Below are 19985 nucleotides of genomic sequence, written 5' to 3' on the forward strand. Positions count from 1 at the left end.
AGGCCCTTTAACCACTAGCGATCACATACCCATAATCTTCACCATCTCTACCGCACCTATCTTAACCCCCATCCCTCCTAGACCATGGTTCTCGAGAGCAAATTGGGAACAGTTTCTGGAGGACGTCAACCAAAACATGCAAAATAATGAGTCAATAGCCCATGCTTCCTTAGAAGAAATCGACTCTGAAATAGACCAATGGTACACCACCATCAATAGAGCGATAAACTCGAACATCCCCATTACGCATTACATCACACTCCCACACACACCACACAGCCAACATTCACAAAATCAAATAGCACAATTCAGTAGCCTCAGAAATCACTCCTCCAGATATGGCTGGGCTCTACATCATTACCACAGATACATGGAACTTCGAGTCACAATACATGAAACACTTCTAGAAGAATCCAACACACACTGGCACAACACAGTACAACACCTCTCAACACTCTACATATACCCACCTGACTTCTGGAAAAAACTCAATCAGCTATCGGGCAACCACACACCAAACACACACTACCTCACAGACAATAACAACACACGACATTATTCACCCAAATCACAGGAAAACTCCACAGAGCCCACTGGAGCAGAATATACGAAGAAGACGAAGATGACGACGATGATGAAACAACCCAGATGGTAAAATGATAACCTTCACCGAATCACACCCTACAACCAAGCAGACCCAGATAGATTAAATCAAGAGAACCCGATGCTCACATCCCCCATTGAACCTGCTGAAGTTAAAAATATAATAAATAGAATGAAAAAAACATGCCCAGGCAGCAGTGGGGTAAACAAATCAATACTAAAACACCTCCCAGACAAGGCAATCAACAACCTCACAAACATATTTAACGCCACCCTATCAGCTGGATACTTCCCCGACACCTGGAAGAGAGCCACTGTCAAACTAATCCCAAAACCAAATAAAAACCCCAAGCTTCCAGAAAATTACAGACCTATATCGCTACTGGAAGTACCTGGGAAACTGCTAGAAAGAATATTAAATAAAAGAATACGATTTCACTTAGAAAATGAAAATCTATATAACAAACAACAGTTCGGATTCCGGCGAGGGCTCGGAACCACACATGCTCTAGCATTAATAACAGAGCAAATTGCTCAAAATAAAGCATATGGAGGGCAGTGTCAAATAGTACTCAGAGATGTCACGAAGGCTTTTGACAACGTATGGCACCTGGGGCTTAAATACCAAATACTGCAGCTGGAACTCCCCACCATTATAGAAAAAATTCTCTGTGACTTCCTGGAGGATAGAGAGGCCAGAATTGCAGTCAATCAGTATGTAGGAGCACCATTCCCCCTAGGATGCGGTGTTCCCCAGGGAAGTGTACTATCACCCACGCTGTTCATAATACGTATATACGAAAGACCTACCCCCTTCCGTCAACGGCATTAATATACAGTACGCAGATGATGTCACACAAGTAATCGGCTACCCCGGAAAATCTAAGGACATGATGAAAATAAGAGCAGAACGAGAAATTAATTGTATCAACCACTATGAAGAAAAATGGAGAATAAAAACAAATATAAAGAAATTCACCCCACTGGCACTAGGAACCAAAACAAACCCCCCACTATCAATAAATAACAACATCATCCAATACCAAGGACAGGGAAAATCCTTGGGATTAAAAATCAATAAATATGGATACAGCAAACACGCACAGGAGAGAAAAAATCAAGTTGAACAAGCACTTAGAAAATTATACAGATTCAGACACCTCCCCATCAAGATAAAAACTCACCTAGTAAAGGCAATAGTCATCCCTACCCTAGACTACCCACCAATTCCAACTCACACTTTCAGCAACACACAGATAAGAGCACTGCAAAAAACACAAAACAAAGCTCTCAGATGGGCCACAAACCAAAGATACCCGTACACACTCTCCTCAAGACAGCTACATGAACACACAAACACTGAACCCCTCAACATTCGCATACACAAACAAGCTCTCAAAATCTGGGAAACCCTCCACCTACAAGACAACGAAACATACATGAACCTTATACAAAATTCAGACAGTATCAACAGATACAACAGACTCTTTCCAAGCAGCCTGGAAAAAATCCAGACACTGCCAGCACCAATACACAGCTAGCTAGCTAGAACAACAAACAACCAAACAACTTAAAAAAAAATAATAATAATAACATTAAACAAATAAACAAATAAAAATAAATAAATCAAACAATTTAAAAATTAAACAAAATAAATACATAAACAAACTCACTTCAAGTAACTAAAACACCACAACACAAGCCAAAAAAAAAAAAAATTGAAACAATAAACACTCAACTGACTCAGCAAGGTGAACTGCCCACCAACTTTAATCTCCCACTGTCCTTAATCTTTCCCCCCTCTTTCCTTCCTCTCCCCTTACCTCTTCAACTTCCTACTTCCTATTAAAAAAAAAAAAAAAAAAAAAAAAAAAAAAAAAAAACTTTACACACTACCACTATCTTACACTTCTATATTTTACTTCGTAACGCTATACTAAGTAATATACATTATATAGTGGCTCGATCGGTAGAGAGGTGGCCTGCAGTCCTATCGGACCCAGGTTCAAATCCCCGCTGGGGCAGGGAACAGTTTAAGGATTTGAATTTCACAAAAAGCAGACTTTACCGATTTACCAGAAGACCCGCCGACATGTAAAAATACCCCCGCTAATACCAATACACCAGTCCTGAATGAGACAGCCCTAGCATGTATTCAATATGGACGGTGGGTGTCAGAGCACAAGTGGTGACATGTGGAGGTGTATGGTATGTAGGAGGACTACTGGGCCTTGGGAGCAGGCTGCAAAGCCTATGCCCAGAGTCGGACACACACACACACACACATATATATATATATATATATATATATATATATATATATATATATATATATATACTGCACTCGTTCACACAGTCAGTACTTTGCAATGGAATGATACTCGGGGAAGCAGGAGGGGCAGAGAGGCACCTGGCACAAGTAGCACCGTCAGGTGGTCATCTTGCACTGCCATAGCCACCTTTCCGTGGCGGCACAGACATGGCAGTGCAATTGTGCACTCCTGTTGCCTCTAGTCAGACTTTGGCCTTCAGGTGGTGGCAGTAACTTTTCCAGGTAGTGCTGTGCAGCCCAGTTTTTCACAGCAAGCCTGTCGGGTGCACCCTGTACAGTACCTGTATGTCCCGTGGCATTGACGACTGTGGACCATATTCCTGTAAAAATTCATACACCAAGTCATTTATGAACTTATGCAACGTGATTGTCTTTCCAGATTTCTGGTGATAGTAGTGATGCCCATTCAGCACGCACACGTCCACCAAGTGGAAAAAGAGTTTCTTATACCACTTGACAGAACAACAAATGCACTCCACTCTACCAGTCTGCACGTCACTTCTATCAATTAAGCGCATGTTTCAATTGTAGTCCATGATTGCATTTGGCATACGAATACACTCACCTGTCATACGGTCTCGTTTCCCTGTGTCAACGAAAGCACCTGATGCACAGTTGATAGCATGTGCACATCACGCTTGTCTCGCCAGTGCAGGGCAAGGAGATCCTTGCTACACTGCAAAACAACTGCGCAACAATCTTTGGCATGTCATGTCTGTTGTTCCATACAGTGCCACATGAACCAACTGTTATTGCGGGCTCATGGCCTTTGGTTCCTTCTTCCTCGCATAAAAAAAAAAATCCCACCTGAAAACATGTACATTGCCAATTCAGGAGAGGTGTACCAATTATCTGTGTAGAGGATGTGCCCTCTACCCACATAATTCTCCATCATTTGCGTCACTGCTGCACCAGAAATCTCAAGATGATCATTATGCGGAATATCAGTCGTTGCACCTGTGTAAATAATCATGTCAAGGACAACACCAGTATCACAATTACACAGTACAAAGATCTTTATACCAAGACGATGCCATTTTGTTGGGATGTATTGCCTGAACGAGATACGGCCACGGAACAACATCAGGGACTTGTCAATCACGAGCTTTTGAAAAGCCCCCTAAAAGTGTTGGAATTTGCCTTTGAGGTTTTCCAAAACCATCCTAATCTTACGCTAACCATCTGTTGGGTCTGAGGTTGTGTTGTCACTGAAATGAAGGAACCTGAGGATGTTCTGGTATGTGTTCCGTGCCATGTACTTTCCGAATACATCGACTCATGTCCACACTTCAGTGGTCCAGTGGTCAACAAGTGCATGTTTTTTTTTTTTTTTCAATAAGGGCATCAACATTGTCGATGCCATAAACACATACATGGTGGGCACCACCACGTCAGTCCAGTGCCTCCTCATATACAAGGTCAGTTGTCGTCTGTGGTAAGAATTGGTTCGTCTCGTCATAAATATGCACCTTGAGGTGTAGGTCGAAGAATGCAAGAAAATACCTCATTATCAATCTTGTTGCCGTCAGTCCAGTCCTGTCCCTGACTCTGGAGTTTGTCTCGTCAAAGTCAAAAGTCCCGGGTTGAAAAGCCGTCATCTCTTTCCACCTGTAGGCAGCATGTGAAGGGGAGAAATGCAAAGTTCTCTGCTGCGTCCCGTGCTGCAAGACAGTCTTGCACACCTTCCGTGCTCGCCACTGCACAAACTTGACCCCTGGTTCCAAGGAGGAGGTCCCCAGGGCATGGTGTGGTGGTGAGGGGGCATGGGAGGTGTTGGGCAATGGTGAGGGGGCGCGGGAGGTGCTGTGCTGTGGTGTGGGGGCACGATAAGTGATCCAAAGTGGGGATGGGCACAAGAGGTGCTTGGCAGTGGTGAGGTGGCACAAGAGACGATGCACATTGATGCAGTGGTGCCCGTGATGGTGGTGGGTGTTTAGATGGCTGGGGAGGTGGTGGTGGGTGGACGAGTAGCACAGGCGGTGGTGGGGGGCTGTGAAGTGGCCTGTAAAGTGGTAGGAAATGGTTAGGCGGTGTGAGAGGTGGTGCGGGATGGTGAGGTTGTGCATCAGGTAGCGGGATGTGGTGGCGAGGCATTGCGAGCTGAGTGCCCCTGCATTCCAGCCTTCCCTTCCTCTCCTGCCTCTCCCTCAGTGAAAAGCTGCTTCACCAACATCCGTGTCCTCTTCAGTGGTGATGGAGCTGTACGGTGAGGTGGTGGTGGCTTCTCCTCACTCTCCAAGGAGATATTGCTGTTGTTGTCCTTGGTAGTAGGCGAGTGATACCCCTCATCACCACCCTCGTCACTACTGCCCACCACACTCTTCACCTCCAGGTCAGACCCAATTCGATCCTCGTCACTCTACCTCCCACGGGGAAACAGCTCCTCCCTGATCTCGGGCTGGTGAGCAGCCTACTGGGCTAGAGAGAGGCAGAACTTGGACGTCCACTCATTACGAAGTGCGCGGTGTACTGATGTTTGGGGTGTATGGGAGTGTAGGGCAGGTCAGTCTCAAGACATTCAGAACGTTCGTTCACCTCCCAAAAATTCTCAGCATTTTTCATAGGCTGCGCTCAAACGATGCCTGCGGCCATTTATCAGCTAAGCATCATTCGACACCGGTGGCCATGGAGGGGTTAATGTTTAATGCCTTGACTTTTTTTTTTTTTTATGCGAGGAAGAAGGAACCAAAGGCCATGAGCCCGCAGTAACAGTTCCCTCAAAGAGAAAAACAAGATACAATAGAGAGCCAAATTCAAGATCCGATCATTTTGAGGTGCCTGGACACACTGCGTTTGAAAGACTGGAGACCATAGGCAGCAGGAAATACAGACAGAGGGAGACAGTTCCAGCACTGACCTGTTGCATAAATGAAAGACTGGGAGTAACGGTTAACTCTTGCATTAGAGAGTTGGACACAAAAGGGATGAGAGTTTGCTGCCAGACGGGTGCTACGCGCCCGTCGTAGAGGTGGAGGAATGCAAGCAGACAGTTCAGAGGAGCAGTGACCATTAAAGTATTGTGTCTATTTCTTGTTTATTTTTGTCATAACCATTGAAATCTGGCAGCATTTAACTGTACCTGCTGCACGGCCAGGAAAATTGCTTCCATTCATCCATCAATCAATCTTGTTATCACCAAAACAGTCTCAACTTTCGTGTTTCTAAAGTCTTTGAATCTATCTTAAATATAATGATTCTGAAGAATCTTTCCATTCGTACACTTTTCTCTGACCGTCGATATGGATTCAGTCAAGGATGCTCAACTGGCTGTTTTTAATGAATTAATTTCTTGTTTTTTTGCATTTGTCTCTGACTCTTGTTCATACTATTCTTGGAATTTCTGTGAAGCCTTCACTGTTGCACTAGACATTTACAAGTACATACATAACGTCTTTGTACTGAAGGGGTTCAGTTGTACATAAGGCTGACTGCATATACTTTTATCTTCACTACAGTTATAAGATGCTGCACAGTGGAAGTCGAGTGAATAATGAGGAAAAAAATCAAAGCCATGACAATTATTAGTAAATGTTGTGACTGAGACTTCATTAAATATATTAAGTATGGATGAATATCGCCACACCCTCTCGGCGGACATACCATACAGTAGTAGTAGTAGTAGTAGTAGTAGTAGTTGCAACCCGAGCCCCATCGGAATGTGAAGCCAGGGACTGCAGGCTGAAGTTACCCTTGTCCTGCAGACCACCATCCTCCTTTTGGGAGATAGTGTGTGAGTTAATGGAGGTTTCTATAGCCAGGCAGTGCATCCATCTGCTCATATCGGTGCCATCATAAGAAGGGGTCCCTCTCCATCACCAGTCGTACCGTAAATTGAAAAAAATAATGGCATGGTGGTTTCAATCTCTAATAAGTTAGGTTACATTTTCTTATCCTCAGTCAGGTCAGGCTCGTTAGGTGGAATCTAATTGGGTTAAATCGTTATGCTCTGGTGATTAGTGGATTTATTCTACCTCCATGAATCTCCTTTTTGACTTAGCTATAAAATTTCCACGTCAGTTTTCTATACCGCGCAATATTCCTTCTTAAGTATTCCTGTCAGTTTTGGCTGGACTGTTTCGTGGGCGGAGGAGAGCCTTCTTCTTTGCTATCTCTGTTTTATTCTAGTAGTTTAGTCACACTCTTGTAGGAGCTGCCTAACATGAGCCAACTGGCCTACTGCAGTTATCTTCTTATGATCATATTTTCTCATGTATAAAGCGAGAAGAAATATTCCGGCCAGACCCACCCTGCAAAACCTGTTGTAAGAGTAAACTAGTGAGGGTTATTTTTATTTATTTATTCTTTTTACCATGTGATCTTCAGTAGTATCGTAATAAGATAAGGTTACTCCAGTCTGATTATGAAAGGCAGATGGGAAAGGAAATATCTTGTCAGTTCTATGGATGGTATTCTCATGCGGTTAGGAAGCTTTCTAACACGTCTTTCTTACTTTATTTATTGCCATTTTAGTCCAGGGGGAGTAGGCTGTATTAGGGTGCGTCCAGACTGCGAACGGGCAGACGGTTGCGAGCGAGAGCGGGTTGAGGCAGGAGGTTTTAAACTACAGTAACTCACCACAGTAACTCATACACGTGGCTGACTTGCCAGCAGCCGTGGACAGGCATTAGTGCAAGCCAGCGTGGGTTCAAGACAGGAAAAGTTGACAGAGAACTTTTATCACTTGAACCCATGTGGGCAGGATGGATGAAGAGCAGCTAAATATTGAGGTTTCACTAACACCATGTGTATGGGAGACATACCACAAAATGCAGTGACAGAGTATTTATTCCACAGAAGAGAATGAGGACTGGGGGGAAAAATATGTGTGTCCACTGAGTTCATTTTGATATACACATATAATTATAATCATGTGGTGGTACTCTTCTTATGGATGAATTTCTATTACAACGCAAATCAGAGATTACACTAAAGATCGTGTGAGAGATTGTGAAGATATTAGGCTGAAAATTGCATCAATAAATTAAAATGACTACTGTAAAGCTCTACTTATGAGAATTTAAACAATAGTTACGTGCTTTTGCCAAGGTATTGAACCTTTATATGAAGAGAAGTACTCTGCAAATGACTCACACTTTTTCCATTACTGTATAACTTTTATCTGTTGAGTTGGAAAACCACGTATTACCAGGATATTCTTTCACATCACATACGGGACTAGCTGTTGCACCCTGTTCCTTCTTCAGTAATCATGTACTGTAGGATGCATGCAGATTTGGTGATCGGTACTACTGCACCTTGTCAAAAAATATCTATGTTTTATTCATTATTCTCAATTTTCTTGTAATTCCTAAAACAAACTCACATTCATCTAACTTTCTCGACAGGTGGTAATTAAACACCTTTTTGCTGGTTTACACCCTGTCTAGGGTAAGATGTGTCTTTCAGGCGGCAGTTTGTTCTCCAACACACTGTTTTCCAGCAGCTGTGACTTTCTTAGGAAAGCCACCTTTCTTCATCTTTTAGCGCCAGGGATCGTGCCACCTGCAGTTGTCGAGGGAGTCCTGATGACGTTGCCATAGCAACACCCACCTACTTGCCTCTAGTGCAGACATTCAAATGCTCCAGCCCCCACCCTCCCCTTTTTCCTTTTTCTCCGCCTGCCCACTCGCAGTCAGGACACACTCTTACGGCCAAATACTTAAGATTCTTTATAACTATTTCCACAGATTCTGAGTACACTCCACGGTGATATGGACAACGAGACCTTCAAAGCCGTGCCTGGTTATACTGATGAATGTTATGAGCTCTTCAATTCCTATTTTAATACGGAAAACTACCCCACAACGCTGGCTGGTAAGTTAGTTCTCTCTCTCTCTCTCTCTCTCTCTCTCTGTCTGTCTGTCTTTCTCTCTCTCTCTCTCTCTCTCTCTCTCTCTCTCTCTCCCTCTCTTTCGCAGCAGGAATAAAAACAGTAAAGTGCTTGAGCACGTCATGAGCAAGCAGGCGTCGTTTTATCACAGTTTCCCTTTGATATGAAATTATAGGAGGAATCACCCGTAAAATTGCTAGAGCTGATGCCAAAAAACAGTGTTACGATGGAAAATCTTTTAAAATTTGATTTTATAATTGAAGTGTTCACCGATTAGAGCTGAACACTCCACTGGAAAACTCGAGATCCCAAGGGGTTCCTACGCTCTAACCCTTATCCGCCAGTTGACGTGTATGCACGACAGGATTCAGGGCGCGCATGGCCGCCGGTTGCCTTGCTATACTGCACTCACCTTCCCACCACTGTTTGAGTGCGGGACCGTTTTCTGTGATACCTACGGGGTAGGTAGGACCCACAGGTACCCCACGGTTGTGCTGTTCAGTCTGTGCTTGGCAGTGGTAGCGAGAGGAGCCATGTCATCTTCCTCGACATCGTCCGATTCCATTCCACCGCGTGAAGGGCCGATTGCCTCATCGACCCCCGCTAAAGTCATGCCCTTTGTGCCAGGGAAAGGGCTTAGTGATACTGCCATAGGACGTGCCCTAGACGAAACTGTGTCATCTCGAACACTGAGTGAGAGTACGTAGTCAGAGGGCAAACAAAGCTACCATGTGGAGAGCGAGCTCTCTCGCCCTCCATCCCCTACTCACTCCCCGACACCAGAGAGGGCTCTCCGACTTTTACAAGAGGAAGGGAGAGCCTACGACAGTGATGATTTTGCTGATGAGGAGGCGGTAGACGACCCAGGATATCGGGAAAGTGGCCGTGGACCTGGCGGACATCTGTGGAAAAAACGCCACAGAGCCATTTCCTCCCCACTCTACCCGCCTGCTCGCCGACGTATCTTCCTCCACCGCTCCCCCACACCTCAGCCTACCACTTCAAGGGCAGAATCACCTTAACCAGGCCCTTCAGGAGTTGTATTGCCTAGACGGGAGTCACGTGGTGATATGCAGCTCCGAGCGTCTTCAAAGGAAAGTTCCACGTTAGGTGAGTCATCATTCGCATACTCCCCCACCTCCCCCACCTCTCCCTCTCCCTCTCCCCCTCTCCTCCCCTCCCCCCTGCCCGTGGCCGTGCACGTGGTCGTGCACGAGTGATTGGAAAACGCAGTGCAACTGCCAGACGGCCTGGTCTACCACGTGTGCGTAGAGTAGATACATTTGTGCTGGAGGATGGTGCCGGCTTTGAGCCGTCTGTGCCGGCATTTGATGAGGGTGCAGGTGTGCAGGAGGATGCACTTCCCCCCAGGCCTTGGACTATTAGCAGTCTATTCAAGGCAGATTTCATGACTGCAATTATGCAGTACCTGGTTGATGAAATTAATTTCCGCCAGGCCATGTGTGTGCGTTGGCTGGACGTACCTGCTAGCGAGAGCATGCACATGCATGAATGGATACCAGTAGAGGTGGAGGAGATGTTTGTGTGGCTCACCCTGACCATGCTGATGGCGCACGTAAAAAAACATGTGCTTCACGACTATTGGTCGGTGGATGAACTCGTTGGCACATCTGTCTTCGGAAAATACATGACAAGTGATAGGTACCTGGCAATCCTGACATTCCTACATTTCAATCGAAATTATGGGCCTGCACCGAACGATAGGTTATGGAAAATAAGACCAATCCTGACAATGCTGAAAGAGTCATTCTCCAGGGTTTTTCGTCCATTCCAGAAAGTGGTTATTGACGAGTTGCTGGTGTTATTCAGGGGCAGGCTTGCATTTATTCAGTATGTGCCATCAAAGCATCACAGATTTGGCCTGAAATTCTTTGTGCTTTGTGACTGTAAAACTGGATATGTGCTGGATGTAATAGTTTACTCGGTGACAGATGTTGATATACCTAGCGATGATCCTCATGGATTCTCTGCATCAGTAGTGAAAATGCTGATGGAAAGGTATTTCAACAGGCACCACATTCTGTACACCGATAAATATTACACAGCCCCAGCGTTGACAAAGTATGTGCTTGACCATGGTACTGAGTCCTGTGGAACTGTTAGGGCCAACAGAAAGAAATTCCCAGTATTTCCGGCAAATACTGAAAAAGGAGCCCTTCTGACAAAGAAATGTGGGAACATGTTAGCCCTTCTCTGGCATGATAAGAGACGGGTTAACATGTTGTCTACAGTTCATAAGGGTGTGCTGGAGGAAACTGGTAAAACAGACTACAGGACCAGAGAACCCGTGGTAAAGCCAGATGCAGTCAATGATTACAATATCAACATACGGCTGGTTGATAAATCGGACATGCAAATTGGTGAGGTCGATTGCCTACGTAAGTCCTGCAGGTGATGCAAAAAGGCGTTCTTACACTTTCTTGATATCGCCATCCTGAACAGTTTCATACTGTTCAAGGAGCTTGTAAGGAAACCTCTCTCTTTACGAGAGTTTGAGAGAGAGCTTGCACGCAAACTTTTTGAGCAATATTCAACCACTCAGGTGATAGGTGCTAGGCGGGGGACAGTGGCTCCAGCTGACAGGCTCAGCTGTGCTGAGTATTTCCGTCGGCACAAGATGTGGAGATCGGGAGAACAGCAGCAGGTTGTCTGGCATACAGGCGGTGCCACGTCTGCCGCACAACCAAACGCCGTCCCCCAGCACGAAAAGAGACCTCGTACCAATGTGCAGAATGCAAGGTACCCCTATGCCCCAAATGCTTCTCAGAGTATCACTCCGAGCGTGAGTATTGAGCAGGTGTGTGGGGAAGTGTAAGTAATGTACAGTAATGCACAAGTTTGTGTATTTTCATAAATGAGTGAAAAGTGTGATAGTATGAGTGAAGTATAGTAAGTGCTATGACGTAAGTCATTTATAATAAGTTCAACAAGTGCAAATAAGTGATTTATAGTAAGTGCAATACAGAAATTGATACTGTGTATTGGATATTGGTTTGAAAATTATTGGAAATACTTTGCATTTGCCTACGTGTTACTTGAAAGAAAACCACTTGTGGGCGTGCCACAAAGGAAAATACCTGCTTAATTATACCTAAATTATTTCACTTAATACTCAGGGAGATTGTGCCAAATATGAGCATCAGTGTATCTGTGATGTGACGTACAAATAATGTTAGTTGTGTGAAACATTTCTATGATTTTCACTATAACTGAATAGTACAAAGCAGTATGATTTACGGTACAAATAATTACCTCATACTCTACAATAATGCGTGAAAGAGCAACAACATTTACTTGTCAAAGTGTAATTATGCATAATGATGATGTACAGTGCAGTTCTAAGTGTCATAGTAAAGGAGAAATATGATTATTTAAGGAAGAAGTGAGAACAGAAAAACGAGGTAAATGAGAAATATTCCTTATGGAAGAAGTGAGTACAGAAAAACGACGAGATATTTCCTTTCCCACACACCTACGGGGCATAGAGGCATTATGGAGCGGGCAGTAAATCCTTGGGTGAGCCATATGAGCCAGGTGATGACTCATTCTCATGGCGGTGAGTAAGGAGAATTGGAAAAAACGAGTGGAATCTTCCTCATTCCTTCGAAGGACGCACGGGCAGTGTTACAATTACCACTCCAGGCAGTGCTGCCAACGCTTGCTGGCTGGGCCAAGGCCGCGCTTGGAGCAGCGTGCCAAAACATGAAAAACCACTCGTCTTCAACTCATCCTTACTCATCGAAGGGACCACCTAGTGACCTCGGGATACCATCATTTGAAAGAGGAAGAGTTGTTGAGTCTTATGAACTTTATTTGAATCTCTAGCTATTATAGTTTGTCAGATATGAGCGTTTGAAGTAAGGGTATTTTTCTAAAATCTCAGAAATCGCCCGTAGGGAGGCATGTGCCGCAGCTGGGAACCCACTGGCGGCTAAGGGTTAATGGGCGAGTTTTTAGTTGACAACATTTATTGAATGAATGTATAACATACAGGAAGAATTTTAACTCTATTTCACCTAGAGGTAGAGTTATTAGCTTCTTCTTAGTGTGACACTCGAGTTGGGCCAGACCACTCATTTCCAAGCTTAACTGAGAGTAAACATTGCTCACTATTTTCGCTAGCTCGCTCGTTTCGTTTGATAGGTCGTAAAAACAAAATCCATCATTGAGGAAAAAGGGTTGATTAAGCCTTTTAGATTCTGATGATGTGTTTTTGTGTCATATTTAATCCATCTTCACTGTTTCATTATCCCCTAATTCTGCTGACTATGAAAAACTCTTTGACTGTCTTATTTCTGTGATGGAATGTCCATTTCTCCTTTCCCAGGGGTCTCCATTCTGGGAGATTTCAATGTTCACTACCACCTTTGGCTCTCCTCTCCTTTCACTGGTCCACATGGTGAACAAGCCTACATCTTTTCTATCCTTGGTGACCTAGAGCAGCTTGTGCAGTGCCCTACCCGTGTCCCTGACTGCCTTGAGGAAAGCTCCAGCATACTTGACCTCTTCCTTACAACTAGTCCTTCTGCTTGCACTGTTGGTCTTTCTTCTCCGTTGGGCTCCTCCAATCACAACCTTGTTGTCTTGACCTCTCCTGTTGCTCCAGTACAGCCTGTGGACCCTCCAAAGAAACGTCGTCTGTGGCACTTTGGAGATGCGGATTGGGGGACCCTCAGGCAGTGCTTCTTTGATTTTCCCTGGAATGATTGTTGCTTCCATGGTTGGGAGCCATCTGAGTGTGCCTTGCGCATTACAGAGATTATTCTCTTGGGCATGGAAGCATATACTCCTTTGTCATATCCATTGACTAATACAAGGGGGCCTTGGTTTCATCACACTTGTTCCGGTGCTGTACGCAATGAGGAGAGGGCCTGTAAGAGGTACCAGAGCCATCCCACCCCTGAATCACATCTTTTTATGTTTCCACCCGGAATCGTGCTACGTCTGTTCTACGCTCAGCTAAGAATAATTTCATTTGTACTTTATAAATGCTCTCAGCTCTCCAACTCGAATTCTTTCCGCTCCTTCTGGCACCTTGCCAAAAACCTTTCTAACAACTTTACCTCTTCATCCTTGCCTCCTCTTTTCAACTCTGATGGCTCCATAGCTCTTTCTTCTGCTGATAAAGCAGATCCCTTCGCTCAGACTTTCTCCTCCAGTTCCACCTTAGACAATTCCGGTGCTGTTCCTCCATCACTATCCCCCTCTGACTTCCTCATGCCTGACATTAAAATCTCTTCGGCTATGTATTTTCTGCCATCGCTGGCCTCAGTACTGAGAAGGCATATGGGCCTCATGGAGTCCCTCCTGTTTTCCTCAAGAACTGTGCTTCTGTGCTTACACCCTGCCTAGGTAAACTCTTTTGCCTCTGTCTAACAACTAGTATCTTCCTTTCTTGCTGGAAATTTGCTCTCATTCAACCAGTCTTAAAGAAGGATGACCGTCCCCAACCCTCTATCGTTCAATTGCTCTGACTTGGCTCATATCTCTGACAGAGGTAAAAATAATCTTGTTGTTTTTAATGCATCAAAGACTCAGTTCTTACACTTATCAACCCGATAAAATCTTCCACAGGAGTACCCACTAATATATAATAATATCCAGCTCAATCCTGCATCATCCTTGAACATGCTTGGGGTTTCATTCATTCGGGACTTATCTTGGAAAGCTCATATTCTTGTAAAATCTGCTTCCAAGAGATTAGGTGTGCTAAGCCAACTCTGTACCTTCTTTATCCCTGAGCAGTTGTTGACCTTATACACGGGTTTTATTCACCCCTGTGTAGAGTACAACTCTCATGTGTGGGGAGCCTCCCCACATACAGCTCTTCTCAATAGGGTGGAATCAAAGGCTCTTCATCTCATTAACTCTCCTCCTCTTACTGGCTCCCTTCAACCTCTATCTCTTCGCCGCACTGTTTTATCTTCGTCTCTTTTCTATCGCTGCTTCAATGGTCGTTGTTCCTCTGAACTGTCTGCTTGCATCCCTCCACCTCTATGATGGGCGCATAGCACCCATCTAGCAACAAACTCTCATCCCTTTTCTGTCCAACTCTCTAATGCAAGAGTTAACTGTTACTCTCAGTCTTTCATTTATGTAACAGGTCAATTCTGGAACTGTTTCCCTCTGTCTGTATTTCCTACTTCTAATGATCTCCAGTCTTTTAAACGCAGTGTATCCAGGCATGTCGAAATGATCGGATCTTGAATTTGGCTCTCTTCTTTTCTTTTTTTTTTTTTTTCTTGGAAGGAACGGTTAGCGGGTTTCTGGCCTTTGGTTCCTTCTTCCTTGCATAAAAAAAAAAAATCCTCAGAGATTCCGATGATGAGTTTATGCGTTATTTTAAGATACTTTTGTAAACTATTCACCATAAATCGCGTTTACGTGTCATAAAGAGACTTGGGCATGATGTCGCAGAATGCTTGCTCTGTGCGCGGCGGGCAGTAGTTTTGTAGTTTTGCATGGTTTAAACCAGGTTTATATGTCTTTATTTTTTTTTGGAGGGGAGGGGGTTCAACATTTTTCTCTGGCAAGGTATATAAGGTTTTTGGTTTTCATCTAACTTCAACTCGTTATTTTGACTTTTTATTTTCATTGCTTTCCTTTTTTGAACTTGCTACGATAAAGTGCAGCTATTCAGATTCAAAATAACAGGACAACCGGCATCCTATCATAAAAACTGTATTTACACTGACCGATCAGTGGAAAAGATTGCTAAGTGAATATGTGGCCGAAACCTATAAGAAATTGTGCATCTTTTTCCTTTTCCGTTACCGCCTAATAAAGTGCAGAAATAACCACAAACTATACATCATTGGAAAGGTAATTTATTGTAGTTTTACAAGGTTTACACCAGATTTAAATTTTTTTTTTTTTTTAACGAATATTTTTCAACAAGTTATGTAACTTTTGTTTTTTGCCTAACGCCGTCTAGTCATTTTGACTTCCTGTTTTCTTTGTTCTCCTTCTTTGAACATGCATCAGTAAAATACAACTATTCAGCATTAAAATGAAACCAAAGTCACCATTCTGTCATGAAAAGTGTATTTACACAGAGCGATTTTTAAAAAGTATCGGACCGCAAAGATGTGGGTCAGCGTCCTAGTGACTGACTCTAGCACAGACATGTCTGCCTCATACGGTTAATACTAACGATCGCCCTCTGCACAAACGCTCATTTGGGGTTGTCCAAATATTGCACATCCATTTTTCGGCTGCTCCGGGGACGGTTCAGTCAGCGTTACCATGCAGTGTTTATGCAGTGCAGTTTTCTACTTCCCATTATGCCTTTGGTGATTTATATTACCGTTTCCTTTTGACGTTCATGATTTGTATCGCTGTTACCAATTTCACAGAGAAACCAAAGTCTCTGTTTCCCACACCAGGAGACAGAGCCGTCCCCACAGCACACGAGGATTATGATACACATCTTGATCATTTTGTATATCCCCAGGACAAAAGAAAAAATAAAATTCTTTGCCATTTATTATTATTAGTATTATTATTATTGTTGTTCTTGTTATTACTCTTATTATCATAATTATTATTATTATTATTATTATTATTATTATTATTGTTATTATTATTATTATTTTATTATTATTATTATTATTATTATTTCTATTGCTACTATTACTACTGCGAGTACTACTACTACTACTACAGCCACTGTTACAACTGCTATTACGACCACCACTGCTACTACTACTACTACTACTAATACTAATACTGCTACTACTACTACTACTACTTTTTTTTCAAGATCATCTCCATCTATTTGGGAATTATACTGTAAAGATCAACGCCAACCTTCATGATACAGTTCACCATTTGGAACTGTAATGTGAAGGTTAACACTTACCCAAGCACGCCAACGGCTCTGGTCACCAACCATTGACTACTACTATACTTTTATTACTTTACATTAAATTCATTAACATTACAGTGTTAAAACAGACATTAAGCTATTGGAGTCGTTGGTCTATGCGACTCTTGACCACAGTAACTTTGCAATTCACACCCGCAAGAGAGACAGGCCTGAGGTCTGATGAACTTGTGCCCCTGAGGCATAGCAGTGCAGACCTCACGAGAGACAATGACAGTTCACATCTCATCCAGGCCATAACAGAACCCTGGGGTTGACACTTCTCAGAAAGAACCTCTGCCAGTCTCATGTAGAATCTCCGTCTCTGGACCCATTACTTCTGATGCCATGAACACAAGGGAAGTGAATCCACTGTTGTCCACATGTTGCATCCTTTCTTGATAGTTTCTGTTTTTTCTTTTTTTTTTCTTGTTCATTCCTTTTGTGTGCAACCACGAGAGACAGTTCACGATTACATGCGGCCATAGGATCAAATATTTTAATGTTGAAGAATGCCCTTTGCCCGCATATCCAGAAACCTCGAGCACTGACATCCATTCTTGCATCATTTGATGTATTTGCTGTTCTGTGGGAAAAGCGCTCGCTGTACAGGGGTAGCAGAGCTGGCTCTATGGTAACATCATGGCATATTTCATGCAGCATTTTGACAGTGAAGTCGTGTACTTCATCGTGTCGAATGCAAACAAAACGTCCCATCTTACAAAGCATAGCATGGATTGCATAAAAAACAGTGCCACAGGCACAGTGTTGAGGCAGGTTCCCTATTAGCCACCCATATCTCATGGCTATGGTGTCAATAAATTTTGTTTGCTGAAGTGGAAGCCTTTTGCCCAGACAGGCAGGATTGTCAGCCAGTTTGATGTCCCAACCTCCTGTGCCATTTCAACTCTTCTGCACTAATCTGGTGTTAGATGTTCGGGTATGTGCTGCAGCTGGTCCTTTTGTCTTGCTTCTCGCTCTTTGCTTATCTGTGTCTTTATGTCTTTCTGCCTTTGGTGGTCGATCTTACTCGTCTCAACCTGGGCGCAGATCTTCTGTGACATGGAATCAGTGAGCCTAAGTGAATTTCTATGCTCATAGCTTGCCATGGCTGCAACTACTTTTGTTATTACTGATCTCCACCTATTAACATATGTGGAGATCTTTGTATCCGAGAATATTTTCATTATTTTTATAATAATAATCAGTAGTGGGCAGCGCAAACGAAAAAGGACCTTTCACAAGCACAATGCACAATCCACAGTTCACTACCTTGCACAAGCGTAAGTGCACAATCTGACTAATATTTAGCCTGCGCAATGTTGCAAAGTGCTAGCACAAACCATTTGCATACATTTGTGGAAATTGCTGTAAAATATTGAGATTGAAATAAATTAGCATACTTACATTTATTCATTATTATAATTTTCTGTTATTTGTAATTTACGCAAGTGCGCAATCTAATATTTAGCTTGCATAATGTCACAAAGTGCTAGCACAAACCATTTGTATATATTTGTGGGAATTACTGTAAAATATTGACATTTAAAGAAATTAGCATACTTACGTTTATTAATTATTATTTCATCTATCTGTCCATTGCCAGATGCCTTAATCCCGTAAGGGGTGGCCATTGGCCACAAACAAAAAATGACCTACATGTCCCCCTGTCCCCAGCCATTTCACTGAACTGCTTCCAGCTCACACATACCCTCTCTCATATACCTCTCCACTCCATTCCTCCAGCTCATCCTTGGCCTCCCGCTCACTCTCCCCCCCCTTCACCTCACTCAAATACACTCTCCTCGTTATTCTCTCACTCTCCATTCTCTCCATATGGCCAAACCACCTCAATGTGTTTCTCCTAATGCTTCCTATCACATCCACATCCACACCACAACGATCCTTCACTTCCTCATTTGTCAGTCTGTCTCTCCATGTAACTCAACATGCTCCTCTCAAATAACTTAATTCCATAGCTCTCACTCTTGACTTCTGTCCCTCCAACTAGGTGCACAATCCACAGTACAGGTGCGCAAGTGCAAAATTAGTTATGCAAGCGGAATTAAATTTGCGTTTCATGGACAAAAGTGCAATATTGCGCAAGGTCTCGCGAGGTGTGCAATACGCAAACAGTATTCACTGGAGTGCAATAGTGCGCAATTGTGTATTGCCCAAGTCATTGTGCACCTGCCCAGCACTGATAATAATGATAATAATAATAATAATAATATTATTATTATTATTATTATTATTATTATCATCATTATTGTTATTATTATTATTCCTTCACTTTTCGCCTCGATATTCATCATACTTTTGAGGATGCATTGCACCAAGACACTATTTTACTGAACTGGTTTCAGTGACCTTGACTTATTATTCAAAGCCACAGGTCCAGAAATATCTAAAAATCACGATTTTTCAACTTCAATTTACTCCAAAACTTCTATAGATACACTAACATCGATGGAAGTCCCGTGATAAAATTATTTTCCAAATTTTGTAATGGAAAATTTTTTTAAAGTATCATACGTAACATTACGATATTTCGTACACACCACTGTTCAACACTTTTCAATTGCTCTTCCATACAGGAGAAACCAAAGCAAAAGTGAGGCACTTCTTGGTCCTACCAGTTTTGTCTAGTCCAGGATCAGATCTGAATACTTTTTGATGGCAGTTTGATGAACGGATTTTTTGTTATTACAAAAAACATAAGTTGTACCTGTCAGAAAAATCCCCATTGCTGGAGATCAGTAACTCTGGCAGTTACAATATTTTATAGTTATTATTAATCTCTACCTATTACCATAGGTGAAGATCTTTGTTTCCAATATTATTATTATTATTATTATTATTATTATTATTATCAGCTGTTTGCTGATGATACAGTATTGTTGAGTGAAGATGAATGGGAGTTGCAAGGTTTCGTGAATGAATTTGGGACAGTGTGTAGGAGCAGGAAGCTGAAAGTAATGTAAACAAAAGTAAAGTTATGGTGTTTGAGAGGAATGAAGTCACAGAGTGTAGAGTGAGGTTGGATGGTGAGGATATGGAGAATGTGAGTGCATTCAAGTACTTGGGTAGTCTGATGAGTAAGGATGGAACTTTGGGGGATGAAGTGCGTGAAAGGGTACAGCAGAGAAGGAAGGTTGTTGGTTCACTAAGTGAAGCGTGGACCTTGCAAGAGAGAACAAGTCAAGAGTGAGAGCAGTGGAAATGAGTTACATGAGAGGAGCATGTGGAGTGACATGGAGGGACAGGTTGACGAATGAAGAAGTGAAGGAACGTTGTGGGGTGGATGTGGATGTGGTTGAGAAGATTAGGAGAAA

General features: G+C 43.0%; 1 protein-coding gene across 1 annotated transcript in view; it reads left to right on the forward strand.

The window, feature by feature from the left end:
* LOC145395415 (uncharacterized) overlaps positions 1–19985 on the forward strand; it is a 171069-nt gene that overhangs the window by 100455 nt on the left and 50629 nt on the right. The window contains exon 4 of the mRNA XM_080269019.1: positions 8623–8749. Coding sequence (XP_080125145.1) covers positions 8623–8749 — 127 coding nt within the window. The remainder of the gene's footprint in view (positions 1–8622; positions 8750–19985) is intronic.

Source organism: Coenobita brevimanus, chromosome 31 (assembly GCF_032717465.1).
Source record: "Coenobita brevimanus isolate Jiangsu-jjx chromosome 31, ASM3271746v2, whole genome shotgun sequence".
In the NCBI taxonomy this organism is placed as follows: domain Eukaryota; kingdom Metazoa; phylum Arthropoda; class Malacostraca; order Decapoda; family Coenobitidae; genus Coenobita; species Coenobita brevimanus.